The following is a 15,298-nucleotide window of genomic DNA, read 5'->3' on the forward strand; positions in this document are numbered from 1 at the left end:
TGATAAGATGACTGCCGATGATAGATTTTTATTTAAATAGCTTAGTGCAGACCTCACTTGTCTCAGTTAAGGCCAGAGTTCATGATTCAACAATAAGAAAGAGACTGGGCAAAAATGGCATGGCCTAGTTAAAGCCCTCACATAAATCCTTTTGAGATGTTTTGACATGACCTTAAACAGGCCGTTCATGCTCAAACCCTCCAATGTGGCTGAATTAAAACACTTCTGCAAAGAAGCGTGGGAGAAAATTCCTCCACAGTGATGTGAAAGACTTATTGCTGGTTATCACAGACTCATGACTGCAGTTCTTGCTGCGAAGGGTGACACAAACAGTTATTAAGTTTAGGGGGTAATTACGTTTTCACACAGGGTTTGGACAACCTTTTTCCTTTGAAATTATCATTCAAAACTGTATTTTGTATGTACTCGGGTAATCTTTGTCTAATACAATATATATATATATGGTCTGAATAGTGTACGTATAAACATGAAATACTTTTCACAGCAGTGTAGATGAAGGAACAACTAGCAGCAGTCTTTTAAAGCTGCATTGTTCAGTGGTTAATAACTGAGTGGTCAGGTCACCCATCACTGATAGCTCCTGGTATCCTCCCGAGCTCTACCTCACACAGACCCAATAATGACAGCCTTAGTATTTGAGGTTTGTGATTATCTTTAATTTGCCAAAGGACTTGCATGCTTATATTTTGAAGTAAACATAACAACATCCGGTCTGGGCTCCAAGCTGGAGAATGACTACTGCGCATGCTCTAGTTTACAGCTGTTCACAGCACTCAATTTTCTTCAGTCTGCTTTAATTTGAGATTTTTTCTTTATTATCACAAGTGGCAAAATTAGATCTCGCAGCTATTTTTTTTTGTTGTTCTTTTTTGTGTTGTTTTATATTACTGTAATCATTGTGTTTTATCCGTTTTTGGCAAAAAAAAAAAACTGCAACATTGAGTTGTGGTGTTTGTCTATTTGCTTATGCTCATTTTTAAGAATAAAAATTAAATGAAATCTTTGTCAATATAAACCTATCTTTTCGCCATTTTAAAACCTCTATTTTGGGGGGCGGAGGTTCACTTCCGTTTCCCCTGCGTCACGAAGACCCGTAAGTGACACTACTTGGAGGTAGACAGTGATTGCATTGATACCTTGTGTGCGGATCTCTGAACGGTGAATGACAGAGGCTGCTTATTGTAACCCAGACTGACCCAGTGAAAAGACCAAGTTTCCATCCTTCCTTCCAATATGAGCTGTCTTTCTGCGTTTGCATACCGCGCAGTGAGCTTACAAAGTGCGCAGATGGTCTGGTCTCGGTAGCTAACGCTAGCTCTGCAAAGCTGCTATCAGTGGTCCGCTCCAGCTGTACCGTTCACACCACAGGCACACGCTTTCATTTGCTAAGGTAACTAACAAATTCTCTTCAATTCAGTTCATAACTGGTTACTGCATTTGTGTGTGTGTGTGTGTGTGTGTGTGTGTGTGTGTGTGTGTGTGTGTGTGTGTGTGTGTGTACTGTTAAGCTACTAAGCTTAGAAACCAGTTGGTGCTGCAGAATCATGGGTGAGTGAAAGAGCTGAGGTTACTTTGCTAAAGCATCTACGTGAAAACAGAAAGACGCAAAAGCTCTTTGCTCATTCCCCTTTAACTATACTTGTTCATATTTATGTTTGACAGTTATAATTCGTGATGATAAAGCTGATATATTTTGCCTCTTTTGTTTTTTCACCCCAGAGTCCGCATCATGAATCTGTTTCGTCTGGTGTGCCGCCACAAGACAGCGCTGGTCATTGGCACAGTTTGCAGCTTTGCTGTAGTTCTGGTCTTCTTAGCAAAATGCACATCAGAAACCCTAAAACAGGGTCACCCCGATCCTCCTGGCAGAGCCCCCCAAGCCATCGGTTTTCAGTCCCGCCCAGCGCAACAGAATCCTCCCTCCGCATCCAAAGACTTGTCAGCATTTCTCGTGGTCCTCATCACAACAGGACCGAAGTACACGGAGCGACGTAGTATTATCCGCAGCACCTGGCTTGCCAAGCGGGACTCTGATGTTCTGGCCATGTTTGTAGTAGGATCACAGGGCCTTTCCAGTGAGGACCTTCAGAATCTTAACACGGAGCAAGGGCGGCACAAGGACTTACTCTTACTGCCCGACCTGCGAGACTCTTACGAGAACCTGACCCTCAAACTGCTGCACATGTACACCTGGCTGGACCAGAACGTGCAGTTCACGTTTGTCCTGAAAGCAGATGACGACACATTCGCTCGCTTGGACCTCCTCAAAGAGGAGCTGAAGGGGAAGGAGCCCAACCGGTTGTACTGGGGCTTCTTCTCGGGCAGAGGCCGGGTGAAATCGGCGGGGAAGTGGCGCGAAAGCTCGTGGGAGCTGTGCGATTACTACCTCCCCTACGCGCTGGGCGGCGGCTACGTGCTCTCGGCCGATCTGGTGCATTATGTGCGTCTTAATGCAAGATACTTCAAGACGTGGCAGAGCGAGGACGTGTCGTTGGGTGCGTGGCTGGCACCGGTAGACATCCGGCGGACACATGACCCACGCTTTGACACAGAGTACAAATCACGTGGCTGCAACAACAAATACCTGGTGACGCATAAGCAGAGCTTGGAGGACATGTTGGAAAAACATCAGACTCTGCAGCGCGATGGCAAGCTCTGCAAGGAGGAAGTCAAGCTGCGTCTGTCCTACGTGTATGACTGGAGTGTGCCACCCTCACAGTGCTGCCAAAGAAAGGATGGGATCCCGTAATCATTGTTTTCTAAAAGGCTGAAGTTCGCTTTATATCTATAGTCATGTCGTCAAAGTCAGTAATGTTATCGGATTTTTCCTTTCCACCAAGTCTCCATTGTTAGACCGTTTAAAGTCACCTAACTGATACAAGACACACAAATTGTAGCATTTGTGAAAACACAAAAAGGGTGCAATTCACTGTTTTTTGATTTTATTTTTGTTTGCTCATGTTAAAGCAGCTTTAGGAGCTCTAAACCTACAATTAGTTTCATTTCCCTTTTGTGTGGGTTTGACATGTTATAGCTGTGGTTGTGAGGGTTTGGATGGAGAAAAAGCCATGAACGAAGAGATTCACATTTTCACAAATCAAAAGCTGTGTTTCAAACACTCTTTTGGGGGCTCCACACATTAATACTCACTTTTATGTGGTTATAGAGCTAAAATCACCCATTTAAATCAGAGCGACAGCTTGAAGTACGATGTCGGGTATCAGTTTTACGGCTTGGCGTGAACCGTCAAGAGATATTGCTCCTCGAGTATTTTAACAGAAGCCATCTTCAATCCTGCTTCGTTGTTGAGCCCCTTCGGTTTTACTGTAAGTGCTTAACCTTATCACCTTCTGCCTACTTCTTTTCAGTGTCTGTATGTTCTCTTAACCTGTTGGACCTTTTTCTACATATATGAGATATGCTTTAAAGTTATTACAGTATAGTAGCTAGTACAAGAAAAACCCAGACAGGAGATCGTTACCCTTCTGTTGATTCTGTTGATGTCTACCTTTTTTCTTTTATTTTATTCTGCGGCAAACATGACACACTGGTATTGAGTTTGGACGGGCTTGCAGTGGGTGTGGTCGCTGCTCATGGATACAGTTTGTATTTAAAATATGTTTGAGAAAATTTGCAAAAGTCGTAGATTGACTTTTTGTTTACGATCGATGGCGCTCAAGGTTTTGCGTGTCTCAGAGAAAATGGGCGAACATGTGGGATTCGGCAGGACTTCTTTTTTTTCCTCATGTTGGAACCTGTTTGAGAATTCCGTTATGGTACTTACATTTCTGATAGAGCACTAAAGTCCAGGCGTGGATATTTTACTGTACAGAGGCATAAATCTGAATGTTTTGTTTGCAACACAACACGGATGCGGGAGTCGACTACCGGCTGGCACTGAGTCACTTTTTTTAAGCATGAAGACTTGTTTTAATTTCTCTCAATCGTTATTTATCCGTTGTCTGTTTTCTCTGATGTTAGCCTCCCGAACGGAAACCCACCTTTGTGATGTCAGTGGCTGTTTCCCAAAACTTGTGAAATCTGTACAGCAGCTTTGATCAAAGGGGTAAGATACATTGGAGCGCTTAAAAATGAAGACTGCTGCACAAAGGGCAACATTTAAGCTCTTTTTTTTTTTTTTTTTTTTATGACTGCTGTTACATTGTTGTGAATAATGACTCTTTCTCAGTGTTGTCAGTAGCAGATTTTAATTCAATGCAATTCAAGTGTTTGTCACTTTTTTTTATATATATATAAATATGTAAATGGTCAGCTGCCCCTGGATGTTTTATTAAAAAAAGAAATAAATTATTCTTGTCATGTAAATCTTTTACATCAGTTGTTTAAAGGGGCAAATTACAGCCAAATGCATTCATAATGGAGAACTCTACAAAAGGCCGGTCCTGCTAAGATTTAAGAATATAATGCTGCTTTATTAATACTGAAAAACTGATGTGCCAACACGCCACGGCCCTCTCTCTTGCTACTAAAGTTGATCTGTTGTTATAGAGACACGGGACCTCTGGGAAGGTCGTGTGGCAGCAGCATATAGGACACATGTCCAGGATGCTCAGTTAAATTGGGATCTGGGGATTTTGGAGCCTGGGGCAACATCTTGGGCTTTTTGTTGTCGTCCTTCAACTGGTCCTTAGAAGTTCTTATACTGTGGCGGGCCTCGTCATCTCGCCATCCTGCTGTGTCAGCGTGTGCCAAGCAAAGAGACTGTGTGCTCAGTCTGCAACAATGCAAAGTTCGGTGGTGGTATATGTCAGAGTAACCTGAGCCGCATGTAACCACATGAAGTCTGCCCAAGGTAAGCAAAAGGCTGCATTTGCATCATAACAAAAGGATCAATGTGGCTGTGGTCCTTTACCTGGCAGTGGTTCTATTGGCTGAAATCTTTACCCATGGCATTCATTTTAAAAGATTTTTTTCCCCGCTCAAATGTAAAATGTAGCAAAATTGATTTTTTTTTTTTTTTTTTCCCCCCCCACTGTGAAGCTTGGAGGAGCCTTTTTGCAACTCATAACTACTGTAGTTTATATGAGTCGGCACACTTGAACACTTCTGAAATACAAACAGTTCTCATTCAAGGATCGTGTTCCTTTCAATTTACAGTATCAACAAGAATCTGTCTGGACTTCACGTTAACGGTATGTGCAGATTTTCTCGAATCGTCACAGGGAAGGATTTGCGATGTGCTTCAGTGTTTGTCTCACACGAATAAATTCTGGCACATTCTTCAGACCTTCGCTCCTCTTCTTCTCCTCCAGCTCGTACTGCAAGACAGATATGTGTTGTTGGATGTCCTCTCTAACGATTCAATTTTAGTTGGCATGCAAATATTCAAAAAGTATACGCATTATTGTAGAATTCCCTGCATCTTTTTTTTTCTTTTTTTAAAAAAATCTGAGTACTTACAAATTGCATTCTCTGCTGCCGTATACGTAGCTTCACCTCCAAGTCAGAGGGAGGGTGGAGAGCCAGCTCCTGGTTTTTCTTCTGTCTCTGTTTTTGTTCGAGGACACACAGCAGCTCTGGCTTTTTTCTTGGCAGTACACCTCTGAGGGCACAATAAAAAAAAAAAAAACTGATAGAAGACGTGTCTCTAGATTAAGACAAACAAGAAGACCATAACATTGAATTCCTGATGTGGTTCTTATGAGTAAGTGCAGAAAGGTTACCATTAATGCAACAAATCCTTTGTTTTGTGTAGGTATATACAGTAGATGGGTGTCTATAGTTAATAAAACTTTTATTTTCTTCTACCTGCTCCTTTTCACGCATGGTTGCAATGTTATATCAAGGGAAAGCATGGTTTGTGTGTATGAAAGGACAAAACTGTTGAAACTATTGAACCAAGTGTGAAATAAAGATATAAATGAAAGTTTAATAGAAATCTTGTTTAAGCACCACAAATGTCGTTGATTGTGTTACATTGATTATTTTGTTCTTTCTCAGACTTGAGAGCGAGACCACTCAGTGCTCAGTGCTGATCCCTCAGCAGGGGTCAAATGGGCATTTAACTTTTGACTTGATCCACATTAAACGCCACCTAAGCATACTGCTAATCCACGGCTGCCACAACTCCAGCCAGCGGGAAAAAGGTTAAATAAGAGGATTCTCCAACGGACAAATGTTTGAACACTAATAAAATACTGCAACTCAGAGTGTTTTTAGTAAAGGTACTATAACATGAAGAACAATTCAGTGCAGAACTCTCAAGTAGACAATGCGGAGTAACATTTGTGAACAGTGCCTGCTACCTGTGTCAGTGTTTTCTCACCGTCTGTGGCAGAATAGCAGCTCTTGATGGAGAGCTCTGTGTTGGTGGGAAGCCAGGACGGGATTTGGCAGCTTTCTGGGTTTAATGAGGTCACTGTCCTCCTGTTGTTGATTTTCAGTCACCTGGTGAGATGGGACCATCCAGCACTGACGTCTGCCTGATACACGTGATAACAAGCCAGTGCAATTTATTCAGTGTACACAATACTACAGCCTATGTTTACAGCAAGATATTCATGAAGTAAACTAAAACTAGTTTCTATCACGTGAAGTGAAGCTCGTTTGTTTCTTTAGATTCACTCAAACTCCATGAGCTTCACTTTCATCAAACTTTAATCTTACCTCTTTTATTGTGGATGCCCATTTTATGTGGTACCTGAATGAAAACCAGGGGTAATTATGTGAATTATGAAGTTCAACACAAACAAAACAAAATGTAAAAATGTGCATATGAGCATATTTAAACATTTGATAAAATAAAGTCAGACTGGTTATTAAATATTCTTAAATCACCAAAAAGGTAAATAGATTTCTCTAGTGTGAATCAATTGAAGCCTAAATTTAGGATGATTATTATTATGCAATCTAAACTGTAAAATCTAGTTGCGTGACACCTTTTTTAGCTAAGAATGCAAAAGCTCGACACCCTTCCTGTTAAAGGGAAAACAACCCCCCCAAAAACTCTTAAATACATATAAATTGTATAATATGGCATTTAAATATAAACATAATTGATAGATTCACTATTTAATTTCAAACACGTAAATAAATAAAAAAATTAAAAGAAAAAAACATTATGATGCCATGACTAACTTTATATATCACAAAATTTACATGATCAAAAAGGAGTAGGATGAAGTTCACACTTCTTTGATCCTACGCCGCTTAACTGTAGAATAATTTACAAACCAGTGTTCATCAGGCAGCAGACATGTATAACTGATAAATAATAAATTTTAATTTCAAACCCTGAACCTGAACTCGAGTTCGATTCAGTTGGATTCAATTTTCTTCACATAGGGCCGACTGACAACAACAGTCGCCTCCAGGCACTTTCTATTGTAAAGTAATGACCCTACAAAGATGTTGCCAAATTTAAATGATCACGTTTAGCTACATGAACTATGCAGCTGCCAAATGAATTATGAAGAAGTAAAGAAGTAACTGGTTAGTATTGATGCTTGCTTCTGCCAAATAAAGAAACATAATTTTCCATCCATTAGTGAAAATCTTAACTATCTAAATTTTTTGAGTTAGGTTTCTCAAAATTTAAGTAAGTCGATTTAATAAATTGAAATTTTGTGACTCCTAACTCAAAATAAGAAAAACTAATAGATATAATTATTTTATATCTCTATATATTTTATTTTATTTATTTATTTGGCAGAAATATGCTTCCATACACCAGGGTGGTAACTCACATGCACTTACTTTTGATAGATATCTTTATCTATAATCCAAATAATTAATCCAGTTGTTCCTTATATGGTTTTCCATTTAATAAGAACTCACTAATCAAAAGCGATCAATGAAACCGCCTTACCTGGGTGGTCAGGTGGAGAAGCATTGATGAACAGGTGCAAAGGAGAGACTGCTGAGCTGTGTTCCTCAGAGACGAATGCACCGGAGGAGGAGGACGGCTTTGTTTTTGAGAGCGGGGTGCCCCGTGCTCTGCAGCCGGAGCGCAGATGATCAAACAGGTGCCACGCTATCAAATCTCATTAACTGTCTTATGACTCTTTGTTTCCTTCAGGGGAGAAACTTCTGTTGTCTCAGAGCAGCAGCATATGCAGGGATTAGGGCAATTCATTATAGCAATAATGAAAAAACACTGCCAGCAAAATAAAGATGGCTTTTTGTGTCTTTTGCTCTGTTATTACACACAGTGATGGGAATATTCAACGCTCACATTAAATTGTTAAACCTATGAGTCTATAATGCATTTTTCTTTGTTGTTAAGGTGCATACTTTTACCCTACCCTCATTAAATATATTATTAAATATATAAGCATAAGACATTTAATTAAAGTAAAAAACAGGCTAATCTAAGACTGACACAATGAGCCAGTGAGTGTAGAAATGTAGGGATTAGCCATCTGTGCAACACAAGTGTGTTTTTATAGGTGTCTATATGTTGTCACCGTGACAACATTTCTGTCTTTTCCATGTCTAGGATATTCAAACATCACCGAGTCTGGACTCATGGTTTTCTCATCAGTAAAGCCACACATTATGTGCTTCAGAGGCTGACTTGCACCTCTAATTCTCAACTAAGAATGTTTTTTAATGTTTTGTGTTATGTATTTTACATATATACATAATTTTTTATTTTTGTTCAGGTTTTCACATCATGTGTTAAGCACTGTGATGCCACTCTGCCTAAATCTGACTGAAGCTTTCTTGTAATTGATTTATTTGACGGGGGCAAATGATGTCAGCTCACTGTAGTGTGGGTGGAAGCTCACTTTAATCCTCATCCTTCCCTCTGCTGCTGCATAAGGTGCGTCCAGGTTTACAGCTGCAGCAAAGTCAGCCTTTTTCTCCAGCTTGTTCATTGTGCCTCGACATTCCACCCATATTATTTCCCTACGGGGAGCAGTGTGCTGGCCACAAGAAACAACCAATAAAAACCTGCCTTGTGCTGTATTGATTGTTTTTTTACTGGTGCATTTTTCTAATGCTATAATAATTTATTACCTCTCTGTAGAAGCACAAGGTTAGAGCTTATCATGTTTACAAATATCTCTCAGCTTTGTTGCCTTGGTTGTGCTGCATTAAGAAGAGTTTATGAGAAAGTTTGTAGAATATTATTTAAGTGATTTTATCCCTACATCAAAGAACTAGAGAGGTACTCGGTAAGCACATGAAATTTTAATATTAGACAAAGGTCACCCAAGTAAATACAAAATACAGGACCCAAACTCTCACCAGGCCACAGAATATTTTTCTAGAGTCTTGGGGATCCTCAAGACCTTTGTTCTTACATGGTTGATATTTTTGCACAGTGTCGTTCTTACTGTTGAATCATGAACTCTGACCTTGAATCATGAACCCTGTAGTTCTTCAATGTTGTTCTGGATTATTTTATGACTTTCTGCACAAGGTATTGATGTGATGTGGTCTTGGAGTAATTTTAATAGACCAGCCACATTTCATATTGCAACACAGCTCTCAGCATGGTTTGGTGGAGTTTCAAAGCCTTAGAAATTGATTGTCCAGATTGACTGTCAATGACTTTGTTTTCAAAGTCCTTGAAAGTTTCATCTTTTCTTGAGATCAGGGCATGATGTGAATCTGTTTAACTGATTTATTGATTCAGCAGGTTTGCCAATAATCAGGCCTGTGTGTGGCTTGTGAAACTGAACTCACCTTTCCAAAACATATGGGTAATCACAGTTAATTCACAATTTAACAATGGTGAGCAATTACTTTTTCACATAGGGTCAGCTTTGGATAGGGGTTTTCCCTTAAAAAATGAAATCATAATTTAAAAGCTCAATTTGAAAGTAGTTGCAGTGTTGTAGATGTTTCTCTTTGCATTACAGATATCAATCAAGAAATTCAATTGGGGATATCTAAATCTAATTTTAAGAAGTCGAACTTGATGGGTGAGTGAAATTGTAATTTTTCATTTCGTATTTTGAAAAATATAAATCCGATTTCCACAAGTAAAAACTTCTAGTTACATCCTAATTGATTACAAGTTTAAAGGGGCGTTTAAAACTGTAAATTTGAGCTCTTAATCAAATATGCCAGTAGGTGGCACTAACGCTAACTGAACAGCAACAGTGTGAAGCGTAGAAGAAGATTTTAAGTCAGGGAAACGGAAATGTCAGCCGAGTGACTGCATAATATCTCTACTTTAAAATTTAGGATGGAATGCTAGTTTAGAGGAACAAACCGTCATATAACATCGTCAAAGAGAAAGCTGCGAATATGACAAATGGTAGGTTTTCCGTGTTTTCCAACTCGCTAGAACTTGTCGACAACAAGCGGGACATGAAGTTAAGCTACTTCTTGGAATTGAGGCTAGGCTAGTTGTAGACGTGGCCCTGGGCAGCACTGCCACTCTGTTAGCACCAAAACAAACTCGTCACATATTACAGTGCTATAGTACTTGTCTTTCTATTAAATAACAGTACTGTCACAAAGCCTGCTGTGTTTAGTATGAACCTCTTCCTAGCTTCTATTTTTTTGTAAGGTTACACGTATCTATGCTATCAGGCTTTGACTTGTGTGTGGCTGTGGCTAATGCTACAAAAAAAATTCAGGATAGCCAGGTAGACAACAAGCAGCAACAGCACAGTTTGGTCAAAGGAAAAACATTCACTGTTAGGCAAAATATACATGTATGCTTCACCACTGGCATAAATATTTGTCTCAATGGTAACTACAGAGAGGAAATCAGACGGTGACATCCATAGTTTTGTTTTGCATACTATATTAATATGACGCTTGGAGTTAGTGGTTGATCAATGTCAATATTTGCTTCCTTATAAAGCAAACCTCTTTGGAGGCTGTGCTGCATTTAAGAGTGTATTTGGTTGTATCTGAACAGAAGTGAGTGATTGTTACTCTGTGCTCTTAGATTCTCTAATATAATAAGTGCATGCAATGCCACTTTTCCCTTTCCATAGTTTATTCATTCGATGGCATCCTTGTCTTCGGGCTGCTTTTTATCTGCACTTGTGCATACCTCAAAAAGGTGCCTCGCCTCAACAACTGGCTGCTGTCAGAGAAAAAAGGAGTGTGGGGTGTGTTCTACAAAGGTAAGTATGATGTAGTATGATTCAGACACAATGACTTGCCCCTTTTCTTTTTTATATGCTTAATATTAGCAGCCTGCTGCTTTCTTTTTTGTCTTGCACTCTTGTACATATATTATTTAAATTAAACAATGACAACACGCAAGGTTGGTTGATAATAAATAGATCACAAATACTGGTCCCTCTTTCTCAGAACTCATCTTCTTACTATAATGATCATAGTGTATGTATGCATGTCCTCCTAGTAGCATCAATCAATCTGGATGAAATATACTACATAAACTGTCTAGGGTTACAGGATTATTAATATTTATATAGGTTTTGGGATTTATTTAACTCTTAAATCCTTCCAAATTATTGATTAAACTACATATTACGTATTACACTGCATATTAAAAATTATATGTAGTGGCTGATCTCAAAACAAATGGCAACATTACATCTTTGTTACAATGTATGATGTTGTTTGTATATGCATTTTTGTTAAACTAGTTTTAGTGGTGTGGCACATTGGAATATTGTCATACATATCTGTTAATAAGTATATCTCAAAGAATTACATTAATAGTGCATGCAATTGATTACTTTGTCTTATACAATGAATGTGTAGCTTATAAAGAACAACAATGAAAAATGTGTTTTTATTACTTATATGTTTGATATTAATGTACAGCCATTTTTGCCTTCTCACTATATACAGAGATATAATGGAGATTAAAAAAAAAAAAGAATAATAACAAATTCGTACATGAACACACAAGCGCTGCAAATAGGACAAAAACTGCCTGTAGTTTAGGGTTTTGTTAGTAAAGGTAATAACAGTTCAGCTGTTTGGCATTTACAGTTTTATTATGTCATTATAAACAAAGGGAAATAAATGCAAGGCCAGTCAAATATTGTACTATTTGACTGGAAGAACTTTTCCAGTTTGATGTAATACCTTCATTTCTCATGCACTTATATTGTCAGATTAAGCAAAAATGACTGAATTTCCAGATAATGTAGTATGTCACAATATCCACTGATATTTCAGCTCAAGATCTGACTTTATGTCTGATGCTTTCTTGTTGTTTTAACTCATCTTATCTCGTTCTCAGCTGCAGTAATTGGGACAAGGCTTCACATCGCTGTGGCAGTATCTTGCCTGGCCATGGCCTTCTACATTGTCTTCTTAAAATGATGGTGAGGCTAGATGGGAAAGGACAAACTTTTCAGAGAGGGGATGGACTCATCTCTGCGGTCACGTTTTAATCCTTGTTGTTGGGACACCTTTTGGATTCTATGACTGATGAACCCCCGCTGGACCTTTGGACCCATGTGAAAGTGAAGTCAGTGCTGCCCCCTTCTGATGACTGGGTACACAGCTTCTACCTTAATATTATGTATGCACTACAGATGTGAAGTACTCCACAGTTATTTCAGTGGAGGGAGAGTGCTGGGTCACATGGTAACATTCTGTTGTTGGGTAGTACTGTCTGACGTCTCCATCCACCCCACGTAATAATTAATACTGAAGGATGCAGAAGATTGAAGGGCTGTGTGTGCATTATACCTTACACCTGTATACAACTTAAAAATAGCCTACCTGTGTATATTTGGAAATAAACATAACGCTAGTTATTTGCTAGAGGTTACATGTGATCAAAGTGAAAATGATCAACTCTGCTCATGCCCAGCAACTCTTTTTTTGTTTTTGTTTGTTTGTTTCTTCTGTCAGTGGTGGAGGGAAAGATAAAAGCTAATATATAAAAATGTCCATGTGTACACTTTTATTTACTTTTTTGGATCTCCCATGTTAACATTTTTTAGGTTAGAAAAATACAGATTTTAAATAAGTGTATGTTGTATATACTTTGTTATCAAAATGTATACTGGAAAACATGTTTTAAATGTCACACATTAGACTGTAATTAAAATTCTGTCAAAACTCTGGAGAAACGAGTAGTACCTGCAACAGATGAGGCATATCTCAAAATTTTGCAAAAATGTGTTTGCCGTGTCTTGCTTGAAGACTTACAAGCAATGCCAAATAGGGATGGTGCTTCTCATGCCATTTTAAATGTATACTGCTGTTACGACTTCATTTCTGTCACATTATTTCTATTCTCAAAAGAAGAGATTGTTTTGGGAGGGAATGCAATGCAATTTTAAGTAAAATGTTGATCATACAATTTCTATGTATTGTTGTCTTTAAAAAAAGTTTATCTGCACGGATTAGCCACTTTATTAAATATGCCTGTTCAAATGTTAAATGTACATATCTAGTTGGCCAATCTCATGGCAACAGTTTAATGCATTGAAGCATGTCAAGGTGAACTGCTGAAGTTCAAACCCGCCATCCGAGTGAGAAGAAGTAGCATGGTATATGTTGCCAAATGGGTTGGTCTGAGTATTTCATAAACTTCTGATCTGCTAGGATTTTCCTCATGTTTCAGACTATTCTCTCTAAACGGTCTAAAGAATAACCAGTGAGTGGCAGTTCTCTGGGTGAACATGAATTGTTGATACCAGAGGTCAGAGGAGAATTACCAGACTGGACTGAGCTGGTGGCTAGTCAACAATAACTCAAAAAGCTACTCATTACAACCAACAGAAGATAATACATGGAGCCTTGAAGCAGATGAGCTACAGCACCAGAACACCACACCAGATGTTATAAGTTTGGCAATATAAGATTGGAAAGATGGCGCCTAGTATGAGGAATCATAGTTCCTGCTGCATTATTCAGATGGTACGGTCAGAATTTGATTTTAAAAATATAAGCAAAGATCCATCCTGCCTTGGACTTGTATTCCAGGCTGCTGGTGTTGTAATGTGGTGGGGTATATTTTCTTGGTTCACTTTGGGCTCCTTAATACCAAATGAGCATTGTTTAAACACTGTAGCCTACCTGTGTATTTCTGCTGATGATGTCCATATCCTTATGACCAGTGTATCCACCTTCTGATGACTGCTTCCATGTCACAAAGCTCAAATCATTTTCTTGAACGTGACAATTACTGTACTCAAATGGCCTCTTCCAAAACCTTGCTGAATCTGTACAATTGCAAATTAAACTAGTTCTGAAGAGAACAGGGGGTCCAGCCCAATACTATTAGGTTTTACCTAATAAAGTGACCAGTGAGTGTATTAAGTATATTCACCCCTGTCCTTGTGTTTTTTTTTCTTTTTGTTTTCCATTGTGATACAACTGTAGTTTACATCAGCTTTGCACATCTTGCAACCTACCTGAGTTTTGCCCTGACAACATTTGCATTTTTGACTCTGTTTTCTGTCACTCCTGTGGAGTAGCACGGTTCTTTTTAAAAATCTCTGTCGTCATATTTGGGATCTGAAGTCATTTCTCATGAGGTAAAGTGACTTTTCCCCCCTCAATATAGCAGTGTTTTTGCTGGTTTCATTTTTACCCACCAACGTCTGCTGCAGAAACCCCCCAGCAAAATCCCCCCAGCAGCATTGATGCCTTCAGCATGTGTCATGAGGGATAACTGTGTGCTGAGGCTAGTGTAAAAAGTTTGCACCGAGTTTGTAGATCATTCTGGTTCTGTAAGACCACTAACCCCCAGCTCAGCACCTAGTGAACCTTGTACCTCTTTACACGTGTCACATGCCTTTCAGTGTCTTTTGCCACCAATGCCCTCTCTGTGAACATTCTCTGTTATTAAAGGCAACCTTCAGCAGATAAGTTATTATCTGTAGGAATATGCCTTACTTTCTGTACTTTGAGGGACATGGAGTCCTTTGAGAGTTGTCTGATACATTTATTGTGATAGGAAGGAAAGCACAGGTGGAATTTGTATTTCCAATCCTGGCGTGGTCTATTCTGAGTTATGACAGTGTGAGTCAGCGTGTTCGTTAAAAGGGCACTAAAACAGAAGTTGACCATCATTCATGTTATTATTTGTGTGTCTGCTTTTCTTGTTATGAGTGATAGACCTTTAGTGACATGTGAACACTTAGAAATACCAAATTTGCTAATAAACAATCTTGGACTTTCCAGTGTAATTAAATTCAAGCAGCTGTCACACCTTATTGACATACAGGTGGTGTCAAGGTTCATTTGCAATCAGGTATGCAGCTAGTGAGAGCAAGCCAGGTTTTGCTTGGGGGCATTATATAAAGGGCCTAAATGCTGTGCTTGTTTAACCAGTCAGGACTCTATAATTAAGTAATGGTCTGGCATTAATACCACATTAATAAAGTATTATTAAAGTACCACAGTGTAA

General features: G+C 39.0%; 3 protein-coding genes across 3 annotated transcripts; 2 read left to right on the plus strand and 1 right to left on the minus strand.

Annotated features, from left to right (window-relative positions):
• Positions 1-1,080: 1,080 nt before the first annotated feature.
• Positions 1,081-4,332, plus strand: b3galt6 (UDP-Gal:betaGal beta 1,3-galactosyltransferase polypeptide 6). Its single transcript, XM_086291925.1, has 2 exons — positions 1,081-1,411; positions 1,741-4,332. Exon 2 carries the CDS (start codon positions 1,751-1,753, stop codon positions 2,768-2,770), a length of 1,020 nt encoding a protein of 339 aa, XP_086148051.1. The 5' UTR covers positions 1,081-1,411; positions 1,741-1,750; the 3' UTR covers positions 2,771-4,332.
• Positions 3,832-7,960, minus strand: LOC147330262 (protein FAM107B). The gene is made up of 5 exons (XM_086291926.1): positions 7,850-7,960; positions 6,649-6,682; positions 6,308-6,464; positions 5,443-5,584; positions 3,832-5,300 (listed from the first exon to the last, which is right to left on the minus strand). The coding sequence occupies exons 1-5, from the start codon at positions 7,871-7,873 to the stop codon at positions 5,199-5,201; spliced, it is 459 nt and encodes a 152-aa protein (XP_086148052.1). The 5' UTR covers positions 7,874-7,960; the 3' UTR covers positions 3,832-5,198.
• A 2,134-nt stretch (positions 7,961-10,094) lies between these two features.
• tmem167b (transmembrane protein 167B) lies at positions 10,095-12,999 on the plus strand. Its single transcript, XM_086291929.1, has 3 exons — positions 10,095-10,252; positions 10,944-11,075; positions 12,170-12,999. Exons 1-3 carry the CDS (start codon positions 10,243-10,245, stop codon positions 12,250-12,252), a joined length of 225 nt encoding a protein of 74 aa, XP_086148055.1. The 5' UTR covers positions 10,095-10,242; the 3' UTR covers positions 12,253-12,999.
• Positions 13,000-15,298: the final 2,299 nt, after the last annotated feature.

This window comes from Aulonocara sp. 'chitande type north' Nkhata Bay, linkage group LG5 (genome assembly GCF_057382095.1).
Source record: "Aulonocara sp. 'chitande type north' Nkhata Bay isolate Kocher_YH1m ecotype deep benthic linkage group LG5, A_spYH_male_GT1.1, whole genome shotgun sequence".
Taxonomy (NCBI): domain Eukaryota; kingdom Metazoa; phylum Chordata; class Actinopteri; order Cichliformes; family Cichlidae; genus Aulonocara; species Aulonocara sp. 'chitande type north' Nkhata Bay.